Source organism: Typopeltis vanoorti, chromosome 15 (assembly GCF_054136105.1).
Source record: "Typopeltis vanoorti isolate ZY-2024b chromosome 15, IOZ_Tvanoo_1.0, whole genome shotgun sequence".
Taxonomy (NCBI): domain Eukaryota; kingdom Metazoa; phylum Arthropoda; class Arachnida; order Uropygi; family Thelyphonidae; genus Typopeltis; species Typopeltis vanoorti.
The window spans coordinates 15112986-15131317 of record NC_143563.1 but is presented as its reverse complement, the minus strand read 5'-3'; the positions used below and the strand labels follow the sequence as shown (position 1 = coordinate 15131317).

The window sequence follows — 18332 nt, the reverse complement described above, 5'->3', positions numbered from 1 at the left end:
GGCAAGATATTCTGGAAGTTGTTGAAGAAGCTTAGAAATGGAGGAAAGAGTGCTATAAAAGGAGTTAGAGATGATAAAGGTGACATGAAAATAGGAGAAAAAGATATTCTTGAAGTATGGAGTAATTACTTCGAAAAATTGCAAAATGAAATAAGCAGTGATGATATAGCACAGTGGTAAAAAACACTGACCAGGCAAGCAATCAGGAATACGTATCCATACTTGAAGTAAAAAAACCATCAAACACCTGAAATGTGGAAAGGCAGCAGATATAAGATTTTATTTGACCAGAAATACTCAACTATGGAGGTATAAAAGTCTTATAGGTGGCTGCACTGCATAGTTCAGAAGGCCTGGACAGAGAGACGAATTCCAGATGATTGGAGTAGAGTTCTCATACCACCCATATGTTATTTCCCTTTTTATATATGTGTGAAAAGGTGAGAATTACAGAGGCATTTCTCTACTGAGTGTTCCTGGTAAGATTTATGAAAGTATACTTGAGAAACAGTTCAGAAGGATTGCGGAAGAGAAGCTTGGTAAAGAACAAGTGGAATTCAGGTCAAATAGAAGCTGTCAGGATCAGATTTTCGCTTTATGATAAATAGTTGAGAAATCATGGGAATATAACAAAGATCTGTATTCAAGTTTTGTAGATCTGGAAAAGGCATGTGACAAGGTGCAAAGGGAGAAGCTATTCAAAACGCTACAGTTGTATAGTGTCAGCAATTAGAATTGAAGTACAGAAAGATGGTTTAATGTTAAATCTGGTGTCAGAGGAGGATGACAATTATCCCTTGTATTATCATCAAATTCCTGACATGTACCCTCAAGGTGTACAGGATATGATAGTACTACATGAAAAATTACATCATTAGTAATTTCTATCTACAATTTTCCACCAAAGCAGTCTGTTACTTGTCAAGACTCCAATATTATCAGATCTTATATTTCTATCGTCTAAGGCACTTTGTACCGTATCAATCCACCTATATGTTGGTCTTCCTCTGGGTCGTTTTCCTGCCAACCTAGCAGAAAACACTTGTTTTGCTAAGTTTTTCTCCCTCATTTTGTTCAAGTGACCATACCACCTGAGATTAGCTCTGCTAATGCATTCCTGGATGCTGACAATGTCAAGTTCTTTCCTAATATCCTTGTTTTTAATAGGATATTGTCATTGATGTGGTTATATCTGTAATACATCGGCTATGTTATTGTTATATTCTTACTTTCATATAATGTTATATCGCAAATCGTAAGTTCAATCCTATTATACATTAACTTACTGTCTCTAGAATCTATCCTTTTGCTTACTCAAAACTTTGTACAATCAAAGTCCTACCGGCTACTCTATTGTTATGTCGCTATCTCTCTATATTATATCTTATTCTACCTCTATAATAACTCTCCTTGTAATCTATTGTCGTGCTCCTAAAATACTAATTCAGATTTATTTCCTCTTCGGATATTGGCAAAATTTATATTTCGCTACGCCAGCCAATATCCTATAACAGAAGAAACCCTTGTTCAGGGAAATAATTCAAAATTTAAAAGGATACACACTTTAATTTATCTCACGCTAGCGCTGTGCAGATTCAGTTAGCAGTCGTAGACCGAATCTCACTTAAACAATTATATCTAAACTCCTTCCCGCCAAAAAGGTTCAATTTCATAAGTGGTGGTTTGAATTCGTAATCAGGCATAACTCAGGTATAAGGTACAAAGCATGTTTATTGGAAAAACATAAAACATTTTACAGTTATTTAAGTTTAAATACTCAATGGATCAAAATTCACTCTAAGTTAAGGGTTATACTAAATCACAATGAATCAGAGCAAATTAAATCCTTCAATTATGAAAGGATTAGGTTTAAGCATAATACTACTACTATATAACTCCTTTCACAAATTACTCACAGAATACTTATTGCACACTTTCATTAATACTCTATCAATGATTATCTTAATTCTAAATTTCATTTAAACAAGTCTAGCCATTCACAAATCACTGCCTATTTAACAACTCTTCTTTGTTCCACAAGGGCTTAATTAATTCAGTCAAATTCTCACTAAAAGTTCTCTACTAGTGTCCTTTAGTTAAAACACACAAATTTCTTGTTCTTCTAAACAAATTTTTAACATAGAACGAAAACTCTTACATTACCAGATCTTCTCAGATTTCATGCCGCCATCTCATGGAGGTCTGGATTACCTTACTGCATATTCTTCGGCTGTCTTTGCACCTGGTGATGTACTACACTTTTTCTTCTAATTGTTTCCGACTGCTGCGTGCTGTCTACCACTCCGCAGGAAACTTTCTCCAATGGGACATTCTGCTAAGGCACGAAAATAGGCTGTCATATCGCGATCAGCTCAGCTTGAAAATCTTCAAGCATTCTCAAGAAAAGAACCTGCCGTCCATCATTACCGTAGCCGACCCACTGCTCTCTCACGAATCCTCCGACCAACTCCTCCTAAAACTCAAATCCAGCACTCCAAGGTCAAAAGCCCCGTAAAACGGTGTGCCTCGTCTTTTATTCGCCCTAATCAGGCGCCTTCTATTCAATGCGGTTTTCACCCATGAACTCCATCGTTCATGCCCCTTGGGTGATCCTACACTCTCGCTAACCTGTCCGGTTACTTATTCTAGGTAGGTGCTCTGACGTCATATTTCTGCGTAGGTATAGCCTCCATCTCTATGCTCGACTCATACCGATTATACGCGATTATTCCGGATTACTATTATAAACTTTTCTCAGAATTTCGCAAGGTACTAGACAGCTTACTTGGGAATTACAAATAACCTAACAATAACTCTCACAATATCGCACACATGGACTATACATTATTACAAAACATAAAGCAACACTTTATAATTATTAGCTGATGTGCAGATATCTCCTAAATTAGTAGTAGTTTATTATGTTAAATCCTGAATGAAGAATTTGCTTGTAAAGCTCTGCATTCAGGATCTAACAATGCTATTTGTTCACACCCCTAATCTTTCTCAGGATTCTCGTATCTGCGGTCTCTAGTCTTTGGTCAAGTGTTTTACTTCTGATCCAGCTCTCAGATCCATAAGTTAAAACTGGTTTGAACATTTTGTATACAGTTAATTTAGTGTTCCAACTAATTTCTCTCTTTCTCCATATAAATTTATTCAGTTAACTTCCTACCATACCAGCTTTGTTGATTCTATTGTCTATTTCCATATTTAATTTACGATTTTAACTAAAAATTGTGCCTAAGTAGCTGAAATATTTTACTTGTTCTATAGGTTCTCCATTCACAATGCAGTTGAAATTTTCAATGTTTCTGCCTATTTTCATGGTCTTTGTCTTTTTATTGCTGACCTTCATACCTTATCTATCTAAAACATTATTCAATTTAGTCAGAGAATCTTGCAGACTTGTAGCGGATTTATTTAGAAGTATAACATCGTCCGCATAAAGCAAAGGGCTAACATTAACATCTCCAATTTTGATATCATGTTTAATACCACTTTCCTTCATAATATGATCCATATAGATAATGAATAACAGAGGGGATAATGTCCTTGTCTCACACCAGATTTAACACTAAACCATCTTCCTGTACTTCCTTCATTTCTAACTGCTGACTTACAACTCAACTCAATTTAGTTTACCATCTTCACTAAAAATCATGCCTAAGTAGCTGAAATGTTTTACTTGTTCCATAGGTTTCCCATTCAAAACACAGTTGACATTTTCAACGATTCTACTTATTTTCATTGTCTTTGTCTTTTTATTGCTGACCTTCATACCATATCTATTACAAAACAGTTATTCAATTTAGTCAGGGAATCTTGCAAACTTGTAGCAGATTTATTTAGAAGTATAAAGCAAAGAGCTGGCATAAACATCTCCAATTCTGATATAATGTTTAATACCACTTTCCTTCATAATGTGATCCACATAAATAATGAATAACAGAGGGGATAATGTATATCCTTGTCTCACACCAGATTTAACATTAAATCATCTTCCTGTACTTCCTTCAATTCTAAGAGCATACTTGCAACTGAAATAAAGACTAAGCACTGTTTCATATAGTGCCCCATTGACACCATATAACTGTATTGTATTGAATAGCTTCTCTCTTGGCACTTTGTCATATGCCTTTTTCAGATCGACAAAACTTATATACAGATCTTGGTTATATTCCCATGCTTTCTCAACTAATTGTCATAAAGTGAAGATCTGATCCTGACAGCCTCTATTTGGCCTGATTCCAGCTTGTTCTTCACCAAGCTTTTCTTCCACAATTCTTCCGAACTGTTTCTCAAGTATACTGGCATAAATCCTGCCCAGAACAGTAGGGAAATACCTCTGTAATTCTCACATTCAGTTTTATTTCCCTTTTTATATATGGGTATTATTAGAGCTCTACTCCAATCAAAGGAATTCGTCCCTCTGACCTATGCAGTGCAGCCACTGTAAGACTTTTATACCACCATACTTCAGCATTTCTGGATGAATATCATCTACTCCTATTGCATTTACACATTTCAAGCCTTTGATGGCTTTTTCTACTTCAAGTATGGATATGTATTCCTGACTGTATGCCTGTTGAGTGTTTTTTTACCACTGTGCTATCATTGCTTGTTTCATTCAGCAATTTTTCGAAGTAATTACTTCATACTTCAAGGATATCTTTTTCTCCTGTTTTCATGTCACCTTTATCATCTCTAACTCCTTTTACAGCACTCTTTCCTCCATTCCTAAGCTTCTTCAACAACCTCCAGAATATTTTGCCACCTTCTTGATATTTATTTTCTATATTCTTGCCAAAGTCCTCCCATGACTTTTGTTTAGCTAGTTTTACACACTCTTTAGCTTTCTTACATTTGTCTCTGTATTCTGTAAGAGTAAAAGCTGACTTATTTGCCAGGAACTTTTGATATGCTTTCTTCTTTTCCTTCACTGCCTCTTTAACTTCCTGTGTCCACTGTTAGATCCTAAATGAAGGAATCTTGGATAGAAATCATTCATTTAGGGTCTAACATATAAAAATGGCAAACATAGAGAAATAACTGCACATCAGTTGTAATTAAAAGTGAAACTTCCTTACTTTATGTAAAAATTTGTATATTTAAGCACCTCATATTTAAGCTATTGTGATTAATTTAAGATTTCATTTTATATGTCTTTAAAAAGATGGATAATGTGAATTAAATTTAAGCCTTACTTAAGCTATGTAAAATCTATTGTGAGTCATCATAAAGCTGTTAAGTATTAATTCCTGGAAGGCCTAAAGCTACACGCATACAGCGTAACGCTGGCGGGCATAGCTTATTCGGAAAATCACGTATTCCATGTATTCCATGATTCCGAGTATATCAGCGTCATAGAAACAAATGATAAGCCAAAGGATGAAATCAGTAAGGTTCGTGTGCAAAAAGGGGCTAAAAAAGAGGGTGCTCGATAGGAGTATAAAAGGAGGCTTTTTCTTGATCACTTGTCGTATCGTTTTCCATTGGGTGGTTCGAAAGTTGGAGGTCAGTTTCGTGTAAAGGGGGAGGGGGGAGATGAAGTCTGTGATGTCGGGCAGTGAGCGTTCATAAAGAAATGAAGCTGGATTCTATGCAAAGCTGAAGGAAGAAAATTCCAGTCCTAGCAGAATCAAATCGTCGCTGGAAAGCCCCCCATCGAGTTGTTCCTGAAATGCAAGGATTTGAGTCCGTTTCCAGCAGAAGGAATGAAGATAGCATAACCCCTACGTTGGCGTATAGACAGCCAAAATAGATGAGAAATATCCAAACAAGCACGTGGTGCAGAACGACGCTGAAAAAGGGTCAGTAAGGTGCTATTGCTCTAATTTTGTGTGAATGTTCATTAGAAGAAAGAAGATTGTTTACAAATTATGAAATTAAGAACTTTATAATAAGGACCTCTGTGGATAGTCACTATTTAGAAAATTAACCTCGTTTATGAGTAAGAAGAATTGTTTAGGAGAAAATTTTGTAACTTGTATGTGATAGAATTAACTTGATGCGATATGAAAGGTAGAATTTAGAGTCTCAGTAACATTAGAATGGTTGATAGTTTGTTCTTACTAGTAATACTTCTAGAAGGAATTTAGCTTAACTTATTATCATTTGATTTGTATCCCAATGCGTAATAACAGTGTTTAGCATTGGGATACAAATCAAATGATTTGTATCCCAATGCTAAATCTCTTAGTTCAAGTTCATTTAATATTGAACATAATTAAGTGTATGAATTTTGTATTGTGTTTTAGATATTCCAATAAACATGTCATATTTTCCTGAACCTGAGTCATGCCTGATTACGATTCCAAATTACCACTTATAAAAACAGAACCTGCTTTTGGCGGGAAGGATTTAGTGAGTGAATATAAATATAGATTTAGGTCATGACTGCAAGTTAAGTAAGAATCTAGTATTGTCTCCATGAGTAAGGATCTTTTCTACTATAAGATACTGGCTGGCGCAGCAAAATATAAATTCACCAGTATCCAAAGAGGAAACAATCCTAGATATAAAATTAAGTATAAAGAGATAAATAAATATAGAACATAGATATAATAATAAGCAGCAACTATTTTAACACCACCATGGAGTTCTGATTTTTCTATCTTTGCAGACAACCTCACCACATGCCTCTCTGGCTGAATCAATCAGGGTTTTTTTCAAGGTTTGCCACTGAATCTCCAAGGTTTGGTTCTTATTCTCAAACTCTTTCATTCTTTTTTCAATAATCTTTGTGTATTTTAGTCTACAGTTCACATCTGAGAGCTGCTCAACTTTTATTCGATTTAAAACTTTCTTACATGTCATTCTACAGTTTGTCGTTTTTTACAAGTACAAGCCATTAGGAAAAAGAAAACCAGGACGTCCTCTTAAACGGTGACTTCTAAGGGCGGAACAGGTCATGCTAGGCCTAAATCCTTGATACGCATGATGATGTCATTCTTTTCAATATGAAATTCAATTTTATCATGCTCAAGACTAAATAGTGATCGCTTCCAATTTCAAATCCTCTGTACACTCTGGTGTCCTGCACCAGGGAGAAAACATCACCATCAACAATAACATAGTTCAATGAGACTTTTCTTATTCCTTGCCTCTTCTCTCAATGTGAATTTGTGCACATTTTTATGTTGGAACATGGTGTTAGTAATAACCAGTCCATGTCCTGAGCAGAAATCCTAATTTTAGTTTGCTAATAATAATAATAGCAAACAGGTATTTGCCATTATTATTAGCTTTGCTCTTTTCTTCAAATTTTCCCAAAACATTTTTGTATGTCTGACAATCACTTCCTACTCTGCTATTTAGATCCCCAACAAGGACCAACTTTTCCTTCTTCATTGTGTCAGTAGCTTTCTCTAGAGCCTCAAAAAATTCCTCCACTTCTATCTTAGTAGAGCCTTCTGTGGAACCATAGGCACAAATAAGTCTCATTATCCAGTTCCCCATTCTTATATTTGCCCACATGACTCTACTTGAGACTACCTGCCATTCAAGAAGATTAGCCTCGTATTTAGTGTTGAATACTATGGCTACTCCTTTTCCTTGATTGTTATTGCCTGAATATAACATTCACATTCTGTATTTATTACACAGAAAGATCTCACCAGTTTTTGTCTTTTTTGTTTCAGTCACTCCTATTATGTCGATCTGGTACTTATCTAATTCCTCACTAGCTCCATTTCTTTGCCATTCAGGCTTCTTATGTTGATAGTACCGATCTTTAACTCTGGTGACGTTGAGTTGGGGTGTGCTTTCAGATTTGTTCCAGTAGCCGACTTTTCGCTGTTCACCCTGGTTCCCTGGCGAAAACAATGGGGGTCTTGTTTAACTAGGCGACACCCCAGCCGGCATGAAATTTTGTCATGTTGCACCATCATTTTGTATATTGCTTTAAGCCAATAAGAATACAATTTGGTTGGATAGATCCCAAATTGCCAGCCCATCCTCGTTTGTTTAATATCCAGCTAGATACCCAACAGGGTGCACCATGAGAAGGTGAGGATTGGACATTAGGTCAGAAGCCCTGGTCGGTTCTCCGCATTCCTTTAAATGCTATGTGGAAGTCTCCTCTCAGTTATACAGCTTTGACCCTTAAACACCCCCACCCCCTGTGTTATTCATTATCTATATGGATTGCATTATGAAGGAAAGGTATTAAACCTGATATCAAAATTGGAGTGTTAATGTCAGCTCTTTGCTTTATGCAGATGATTTTATACTTTTAAATAAATCCTCTATAACTCTGTAAGATTCCCTGACTAAATTGAACAAGTATTGTAACAGATATGGTATGAAGGTCAGCAATAAGAAGACAAAGAAAATAGGTAGAAGCACTGATAATATCAACTGCATCGTGAATGCAGTTGATATTATAATTGTGAATGGAGAACCTATAGAACAAGTAAAATATTTCAGCTACTTAGGCACAATGTTTAGTTATAATGGTAAATTAAATATGGAAATAGACAATAGAATCAACAAAGCTGGTATGTTAGGAAGTTAACCGAATAAATTTATATGGAGAAAGAGAGAAATTAGTCAAAACACTAAATTAGATGTATACAACACAGTGTTCAAGCCAATTTTAACTTATGGATCTGAGAGTTGGGTTAGAAATAAAACACTTGACCAAAGGCTAGAGACCACAGATATGGGAGTCCTGAGAAAAATTAGGGGCGTAAACAGATGGCATCAATGGCAATATCATATTAAAAATGAGGATATTATGAAAGAACTTGATGCTGTTAGCATCCAGGAATGTGTTAGCAGAGCTAATCTCAGGTGATATGGTCATTTAAACAGAATGAGAGAGGAAAGATTAGCAAAACAAGTGTTCTCTGCCAGGTTGGCAGGAAAAAGATCTAGAGGAAGACCAAAATATAGGTTGATACAGTAAAAAATGCCCTAGAAGACAGAAATATAAGATCTGATAATGTTGGAGTCTTGACAGGTAACAGATTGATTTGGAGGAAAATTGTAGATAGGAATTTAGTAGTGATGTAAGTTTTTCATGTAGTACTGTCATATCCTGTACACCCCTTGAGGGTATATACCAGGAATTTGATGATGAACATGGAACCTAAAGAAGTCTGATAAGAAAAGGATATGCTTTTGACATGTGATGTTACAGGAGACTTAATAATCTTATATATACTGAAAGGTAGACAAAATGGGTACCAGAAAGGATCAGTAGATCTTTAAGATTCCTTAAGGGTATTGACAGAAGAAAGCTGAAATATTTGGGACGTACTGCAAGTATGGAAGGAGGACTTTTCAAAATATTAACAGTATGCAAGGTTCCTGGAAAAAGAGGAAGTGGTAAAAGCATACAACAGGATCACTTGGGGAGGACTCATGTAACACATCACTGAGGAGCAGAGTGACCATATGGCACTCTGCTCTTTCATTGGACATCATTGGCATTTGATGTCCAATGAAACTACATGGCATTCTGGCTAGATAAATTATTTTTACAATAGCAATGATGCTATGGGGTTTTGGACAAAACTGCTTAGTAGTTGGCTGTAATGGTGTTTATTAGAGACATCTGACTACATGGCAAGATAACTAACAAGACCAAAATGAGAAGAATGGAAAGGGAAATAGCAAATCATAAATAAGAGAAAGCTAAGTCTAAGGATAGTATTAAAAACTATCTAAATTCAATATTTCTCAATGGGATAAGCATTAATATCCATGTAACAAAAGACAACTTTTAAAAGAATCTCAATGTTCATGAGAACTCCAATTTACTGCACTGCAAGAATGGGGAAGAAAGCTTCACCCTAGTAGCATAATTCAGTAAGAAGGAAAAAATTTATTTTTGAACAAACTAAATTTGCATATAACAATTTAGACAATACGGTGAAATCTAGTCTGATAAATTTGATTATCCATCTTTTGATGTATTATGCTCACCTGGACAAATACTTCAAATCGTTTAGCAAAATAAATAGTCAGTCAGTCAGTCAAACAGAAGTTGCAACTTGACAAGGTTACAAGTCAGCCTGTATACATGTTATTTTCACTTTCATTCCTAATTCAATGGTTTCTCTCCTTTCCACACCACTAGAACAACCACCTTTTCACTTGGCTATTTTCAAAGAAATAGCCATTAAAAAAAATTTGAAATCAAATTATCTTATTTGTACAGTGTATGGAGCAGTCATCATTAGACTTTATGACTAAGTTTCCAAAGATGTAAATAATATAACAAGATTAATGTGTTTTTCCATGAACAGGGAAAAATTGTTCTATAAATTGTCAATATTGTGGAGAGAAAATCCGTTTCAGGATATATTAGAAACCAATAAAAGTTAAAAAGTACAATAGCTGAAATAACAGCTATTAATTTTAAGCTTATATTTATAATAGGTTTGCAAATAAGAAATTTACTGTTCTTTTTCTTTGGAAGAATCTTCTTCAATTTAGTAATTAACTGATCCCTTTCATGCTTATAATCATCTGTCAAATCTTCTTCAGTAGCCTTAAAAGAAAGTTGAGAAATATTCACATTTTCGAAAAAAATCTATAGATTTTACAAATATTTTTAATAATTAATAAAAATTTTATATTATTTATATAAAGATATACAATGATCTCTCAATTATTTGACTTTCAAACAAAACAACATGATGCTTTCTTGGTCAATGGGTTAACTAAAGGCTTGGTTATTTGCTGTTTCCAAGTCATCTGACTCAAACAGTATTATATAAACATATATTCAGTTAATCAACCAGAAAGTGTATCCATTCACACTGAGTTAAAACTGGCTAAACAGCTGTCAGGCAAATTAATAAAAAACATGTACATTTAAATAATATTTTTTTAACTTCCTATGTACATTAGCAGGTATTGTGTATTGGTGTGTGTATGTGTGGGTATACGTGCTTTCCACACACAGATTATTTAAAAATAATCTTATGTACAGGATTAACTGGTTTTGGTTCTCTACAGTCAGAGGTTACATGCTCATTGATTGTTGAGATAAATTACATAAGAATAACAGTTATTATAGCATCATACTACAACTTACATGAAAATAACAATTGCTATAAGACAGCATTACATATTTACATAAAGTAACAAATGAGTAACCTGTTTTAATTGGAGCATCAATACAATTAGATACTTCCCAAGAAAGTACAGCATGATCACTGTCACCAATTGATGGTAAAATAGCTATATTCTTGACAGAGATCCCTTCTGACATCATGAGCAAATCAAACACTCTTTGACCTAGAGTTCCTTCTCTCACATGCTGCTTGAGATAGTTGTTTCACAACAATTCAATAAATTCCTCTTCTTTCTTATCATTAAATTTCTCTTCTACCCAATCAATGTTTGGAAAATTAAAATCACCATAACGATCATCATTCGTTTGGTGCCATTAAGTCTAAATTGGAGATGCATTTCTTTGTCTCCTGCAACTGAGTCACCAGGTCTGTAGCAACACCCTATCATATATTTCATTCTGTTAACCTCCACTTCACACCAGATAGACTCAAACTGACTGCTCTACATGGAACATTATTACCATTATTGTTTTCTTGTGTTTCTACACTAACTGGACTTAAGTCATATTATTAGTAGCACTCCTCCTCCTCCTCTCTCTTCTGTCATTCCTAAAAAAAATATATACTCATTACACTCAATCCTAATTACCATATCTGATTCTGATAGCCAGGTTTCACTAATGCCAACCATCTTAGGCCACATCATATTCAATAAAGCAATGAACTCAACCCCTTTGTTTCTAATGTTCCTGGCATTTGTGTATAGATACAATAAATTACCACCTAGCCAATTCTTATAATTAGATATGCAATCTATTTGGTCTTGTTCTAGAATTTTCTCTTTCTCCTCTCCAGACATACTTAAAAGGTCCGAGCCCAAAACATATTTTCCACTCCTTTGCCACATACATAACTATGTTCGAAGACATTCATATCTTTATCACGTTTGCATACCACAGCTGAACTCTCACACACATTTTTCCCATTCCTTCCTTGATGATCTAATTTCCCTGACTCTCTGCATTAGGTCTCATACCCAGAAGTAACTTCTCCAGGCTTCTAATGCCAAATGAATTCAAGTGTAGGCCATCCTTCTTATAGAAGTCTTTTCTGCCAACAAACACACCCCACACACAAAAAAACTCGCATCCATATTTCTACACAGCCTGCATGTGAAATCATTTGCTATCATCACCCTCCTCCTTAACACAGTACTATCATATCAGGGTAGTAATCCTACAATTTTTACTCTCTCACATTTTTTTCTCACATTTTCCAAAATACCTTTCATATCTTCCCTCATCCTATATTTGTCACTACTTAAATGATTAGTACCTAGCAGAACTACCATCTCTTTTACTTTTCTTTTTGGTTTTCAATTATGTTTGTCATATTTTTAATTTTTGCTCCTGGGAAACTAGAAGCAATGACTCCCTCAGCAAGCGCAAATTTTAAAATTGAGTCACTATATCACCTCTTTTTTCTTAGATTTTAACTGACTTACCTTGTTATTATTAATATTTTGATTACCAAGTTCAGCTTTCCTGCCTGTTCTTGTTCTGATCCTTTTTCTTATCCTGTCTAACATTTAATGTCTTGTCTAAGTTTCAAACATTTTTTTATGTTTAGTCAAACATAACTTGACATTGTTAGCAAGTATACCACATAATCTAAGATAGTATGGCCACTTAAATAAAATGTGTGAGGAAAGGTTAACAAGACAGTTGTTTGATGCAATGATAGCAAGGAAGAGATCCAAGGTCTAGATGGATCGATTCATTCAGAAGTATCTTAGCTATAATAATATTGGTGTGCTGACAAGTAATAGGCCGGCTAGCCAACCATTGGCATACCTGTTCCCCAACCAACAGGTGATGGGTTCAAATCCAGCTACAGGCATTGATGTTTGTGATTGTCTTAAGATAGGAGGTAAATTTCATCACCCAGTATTACATCACCTCCCTGCTTATTGGAGGCCAGAAGTGGCTTGAAAAAGTTCTGTTTTGAGTTCTATAGCAGGGTTTCCGGACTATGTGAAAATAAAGAAATTATAAAAAATATATAAAATTGAATAAAAAAAAAAAAAAAAAAATCTTAGTCCACTCATGATACAAGTGCACTATAGGTTTAATAATTACCTTTTGTGGGTCAGAAATACACACAAAAAAAAAAAAAAAAAAAAAAAACCGACTAATTTGGAGGTAAATTGTAGATAGGAGATTAACAATAATGTAAACTTAATCATGTAGTGCTGTTAAGTAGTCTGAACACTCCTTGAGTGAGTGACTGTGTGTATCAGAAAATTGATGGTGGTGGTTACTTTATGAGAAGATGTGGAGTTTTCAGTGAATGTAAGAACCTATAAGCTCTCCAGTCAAAAGGCTGCGGGTTTGAATCCTGTCGTGGGCATGGATCATCTGTGAAAGTGGTAGTAGTGGGCATTAGATGGCGTTGGTGTAGTTGAGGTTCATTGTAATTGGTGGATTGAGTGGTGGAGACAGAGCTGTAGAGTAAGTGCCCTCCCTCAATGAGTCTATCGACTCCCTGGAAGTGTCATATAATAATAATAATATAAATTTTATACATTGGGAAAGAAGTCGCTTTAATGTCATAATCATGAAGCAACATTGCAATTTGTGCATAAGATTCTTGATATAAGGTAATATACAGGGTGTTCGGGATAAATTTGACAGTTTCGTAAGGAAAAAGAAAATCTTCTTTGTATCTATTAAATTTAATGAATTGACAAAAAAACATTACAGGCAGAGTTAATTACAATACTATCAACAAGATTTACTCAAAATAACCACCATTAGCATCGATCACAGCTTCAATTCTGCTTCGGAACCTCGAACAAGCTGATGCTACAGTCTCCCTGGGAAGGGCCGCAAAAACTGTTTTAATTTTATCCGTTAACTGGGCTTTTGTATTACTGGAAGTGCGATTGGTGTCTTTTTCAACTGCGCCCCATACAAAATAATCCATGGGCTTAAGGTCTGGGGAGTTTGGAGGCCAAACATTTGGACTGGTGAAGTCGTAGAAATTTTCAGACAACCATTTTTGACTTTTCCCAGAGGTGTGGCAAGGGGCCGAATCCTGCTGCCATACATACGGCCTACCATTGGCTACCCTTGTTATCCAGGGCTTGACTACAGTTAGCAACTCCACGAACAAAGCCCGAATTCCAATGCCAGGGTTCTTCAACACCTGTTCCTGCAGATTTGCGAGGAATTCTGCTGTACGAACGCAATCAGATCGTCTGCTAGGGATCTTTCTTCTTGCTACATCCTCGTAGTCACCATTGCAAGTCTCTAGTTCATGCCTGATTGTTTTTACTGTATTCAGGGAGCATTGGGCAGCAGTCGTAATATCCTTATTTTGATGGCGGGCACGAATCATCATGATACAAGTTATTCTCTTCCATGATTCAGGTGGGTTCCAGCTATCCATCCTTTCTGACATCTTGTATATGAATGAAGAAGGGTCCAAACTTTTAAATGAAGAGAAGTGTGTGTTAATACATGTAACTTACGGAAAAATATAATTAATTATAAATATGTCAAATTTATCCCGAACACCCTGTAATTGCAATTTTTGGAATCTTGTTCATTTCAAGGAACTGTTGGAGACATTAAGAATTGTTAATTGTCTTCTGTTTATATCCATTGTGGGGAAAGATTTTGCCTAAGGTAGGAAATCTCATTTTTTATGACATACATGGAAATGTTGTAGGCTCTGTCCTGTAATGTTTTTATCATGTGTTTCTTTTCTAATGGATTATGGTTGGTTTTCCATATACTAAAAAGAACCTTTTTTCTTCAGATACTCCAAGAAGGATGTCAAGGAATGGAAGCTTTCTGTGATCTTCTAGTTTATGAGTGAATTTTATGTTTGTTGGTGCAAGCTGTTCAGGTAATCTTTAAATTGCTTTAAATCTTCTGTTGTTACCAACCAAATAATGATAATGCTGTCAATATAATGCAACCAAATTTTGGTTTTTTTGTGGTATTTTTCAATAGCATTTTTTTTTCAGACTTTCCCATAAAGAGATTTGCTAAGTGTTGGTGATGAGAAGTCCTCCTGTTTGTTCCCAATATTCATTCTGAAATGTAAAGAATGTGATTTCTATGCAATATTGGAATGGTCTATGTCTGGTGGAAAAGATTTATGAATAAGATCCAATGTGTTATCCCTAGGGATGTTGGTGAACATAGTAACAATATCTAAACTAGCTAGGATGTCTGAAGGTTCTATATTTAAATCCTTTACCCTTCCAATAACATGCAAGTTATTCTTTGCATACAATTCGGTCTTTCCTGTCTGTATGTGTGGGACTACCAGGCTCAATAGATTGCTAAGTTTGAGGCTGGGGAATCTCTCTCTCTCTCCCATCTACAATATGGTGTAATGAAACATCCCATTTGTGGATTTTTGGTGCTCCATTGCAACATGTCAAAAAATTCCTTTCTCTCTCTCTCTCTCTCTAATCACTTGCCCACATAAGGCACTGTCATGACATAGGTCTTGGTATTTCTTGTGTGTGGGGCTGATAAGAAAAATGTATTTTGAACAAGCCTGAAGACATCACTATCAACAATAACATTGTAAGAATTATTTCTTTTGTCATCTCCATGTGAATTTTTTCACATCATTATATTATAATATGGTGTTGTTACTGACACTTCCATGTATCAAGTACTCGCCATTATTAACTTTATTCTTTTCTCCAAATTTTCCCAAAACATTACATTCCTACTCTATTCCTACTCTTAGACAGCCAACAAGAAACATCCTTCCTTTGTTCATTATTGTCTTCTCCAGTGACTTGAGAAATGCCTCCACTTCTTCCTTAATAACATCTTCTGTGGGATTATAATCACAAATAAGTCTTATCGTCCAATTCCCATTTTGAAAACTGGCAGCTATTCATGAAGTTCATGTTCATTTTCATTCCTTTCCCTAATCACTACTGCCTGAATATAACATCTTATAATTATTTAGCACAATATCACCTGCTTTAGTTTTCTTTGTGTCATTAATAATATTTATATCAACATCGTAATTCTCTAACTCCAATGTCGATACTTCATATACCCAGATGCCTATTTTCAATTCTGCTGCTAAATACACAAAACGATTCATCACGATTGCTACAAATAATCTATTTCATAGCATCATCCCTTTTCTCTTTAACATCCAAATTGCTGTGATTTATGATCTAGTTAACGTTATGTACTTTTTTTGTCTAACTTTTATATATATATATAGTTTTTATTAGAAAATGATTACAAAATATCAGCTGTTTCTAGGTGCATTTTGCAACAATGCATTGGAAGTGGCTTTGTCCATGCATTTATGTTGTTAGTTGTGTAGTTTGAAACAAATTTTGGTTTAATGAGACAAATCTATAAATATTATTAAAATGCAAAACATACAGAAATTATATGTCATTTTTGCTACAGTATCACAAACTCCAAATTTTATATTTAACTAAAGGTATGTAACTGCTACAATGATAATAAACAACTTTTTACAAGAATACTATTGCCCTACTCTCCACTGACATGATTATTTTAAACTCAATTCTATGGATATAATGAGACCATAAGGCATCCATATAAACATACAAAGCACAGGATCCATGCTTGCCAAGAAAGATAATATTTGTAATGATTTTGTTAGATGATAATTTCTGTACTTTTTATATTTTCTAAATACATAATAAATGTAAAAATAAACTGATAAAAATAATACCTTGGAAAGATCCATAAGTAGATCTTTTTTAGTTGCCGGAAGGAACAGAGTGTGGCAATCAACTGATTTGAAAATATCTAAAAGAAAATTCCAAAAAACTATATTTTCTGAATTGTATCATAAAAAATAACTAAAAAAATTAAACATGCATTTAAAAAAAAAAAAACATCAATTTTCATTTTAGTTTAAGGTGTAAAATAAGTGAACATGGGTTCAGAGATAAAGAGTATAAGTGTTATTTTCTGGGATGGCATTACTCAATTCATTCTCAAAAGGAAATTTATCTTTGCTGTTTTTGATTTACAGCTGAAGCAACTGAGGTTGTAAAGCTGCTGTACTATGTAAACTACATGTGTTCTGGTCAGTGTGCCTTTTGTGGGATGAAAAACTAAAGTTCCAGGAGGAATAACCCCTCTATCTCTGTATGACTGGCTAACTTACCTACAAGTTGAAAACCTTTCAAAGATTCTTAGCAGATTAGTTAGAATTTGGAGTCAGGTTTTTCCTGACTAAAGGGCATCATAGATACCTACTGAGCTATGGAAGCTCCTGGAAATTTATCATGCAACCCAAAAATCATACTTAGTATCCTGGTTAGCATCTAACAGGCAGTGTATTTGAATACCAAATGTGACATGGATGTTTGTGAAAGTCTTTAGTTGGTAGATGTTTTTGCCTGTATAAGACTGGATGTCTGAAAAACTACTTGAGAAGTTCCATGGGAAACTATTTTGGCTTAAATAACCCTTAGCCTAGCCACAATATTATTATCCTATCTTGGATGGTGCTGAAAAACTTTTACAACTGATTCCAATATGGCAAACTACTGTAAACAGTTGTTATAGTAGTTTTTACTGTAGTAGTAAATCATCCTGCAGGATCTCTACATCCTGATTATTAATTACTATACTCAAAAGTTCTGAACTATCCTCAATATTATCTGTAAACTGGATATTCCTCCTCAATTCATTCCCTATATTATTAATGTACAATTTAAATAGCAATGGTCCATATACAGAGTCCTGCAGCACTGATAATCTGCCTTCTCTTGGATTCTACTCTATCATATACTATTCTCTGATGCCTGTCCATAAGCCACCTTGTTATCCATGCAACTAGACTCACATCCAATCCTATGTGCTCCAATTTATGGAAAACATTTTGATATGGTATCCTGTCAAATACCTTTGTGAAGTCCAGCAGCATTACGGTGTGGCCATTTAATGTAATTATAAAAAGTAATTAAGTAACTAAGGCTAGATCTACTCTTCACACAGCTATGCTGTTCCCCATAGAGTATCATTTTATATCTACCTACTCTGAATTCTGCTCCTATCAATTATTACAATGTCTCAGCCCCCCCCCCCTCCCCTCCTGGAATTAGTCCATAACTTGTTACTGCTAGAGACTGCCATGACTAAATATATACCTTATGGCAGTGGTTCCTAAACTTTTTCAGTTCACAGCGTACTTAGTGTATCAGGATTTTTCCAAGGTGCCCAAAGTCAGAACATAGGCCTACCTAACAGTTGCAGTGCACAGTTGGTG

General features: G+C 34.9%; 1 protein-coding gene across 4 annotated transcripts in view; it reads right to left on the bottom strand.

The window, feature by feature from the left end:
* LOC150098408 (uncharacterized) overlaps positions 1 to 18332 on the bottom strand; it is a 255884-nt gene that overhangs the window by 167190 nt on the left and 70362 nt on the right. For all 4 annotated transcript variants that reach the window (XR_016549455.1, XR_016549454.1, XR_016549456.1 and 1 more), the window contains exons 8-9: positions 16785 to 16861; positions 10411 to 10501 (exon numbers count right to left, since the gene is read on the bottom strand). Coding sequence is in view for 1 of the 4 variants with exons in the window: in XM_090404682.1 (XP_090260808.1) it covers positions 10411 to 10501; positions 16785 to 16861 (168 nt within the window). In the remaining 3 variants the exon portion in view is untranslated. The remainder of the gene's footprint in view (positions 1 to 10410; positions 10502 to 16784; positions 16862 to 18332) is intronic.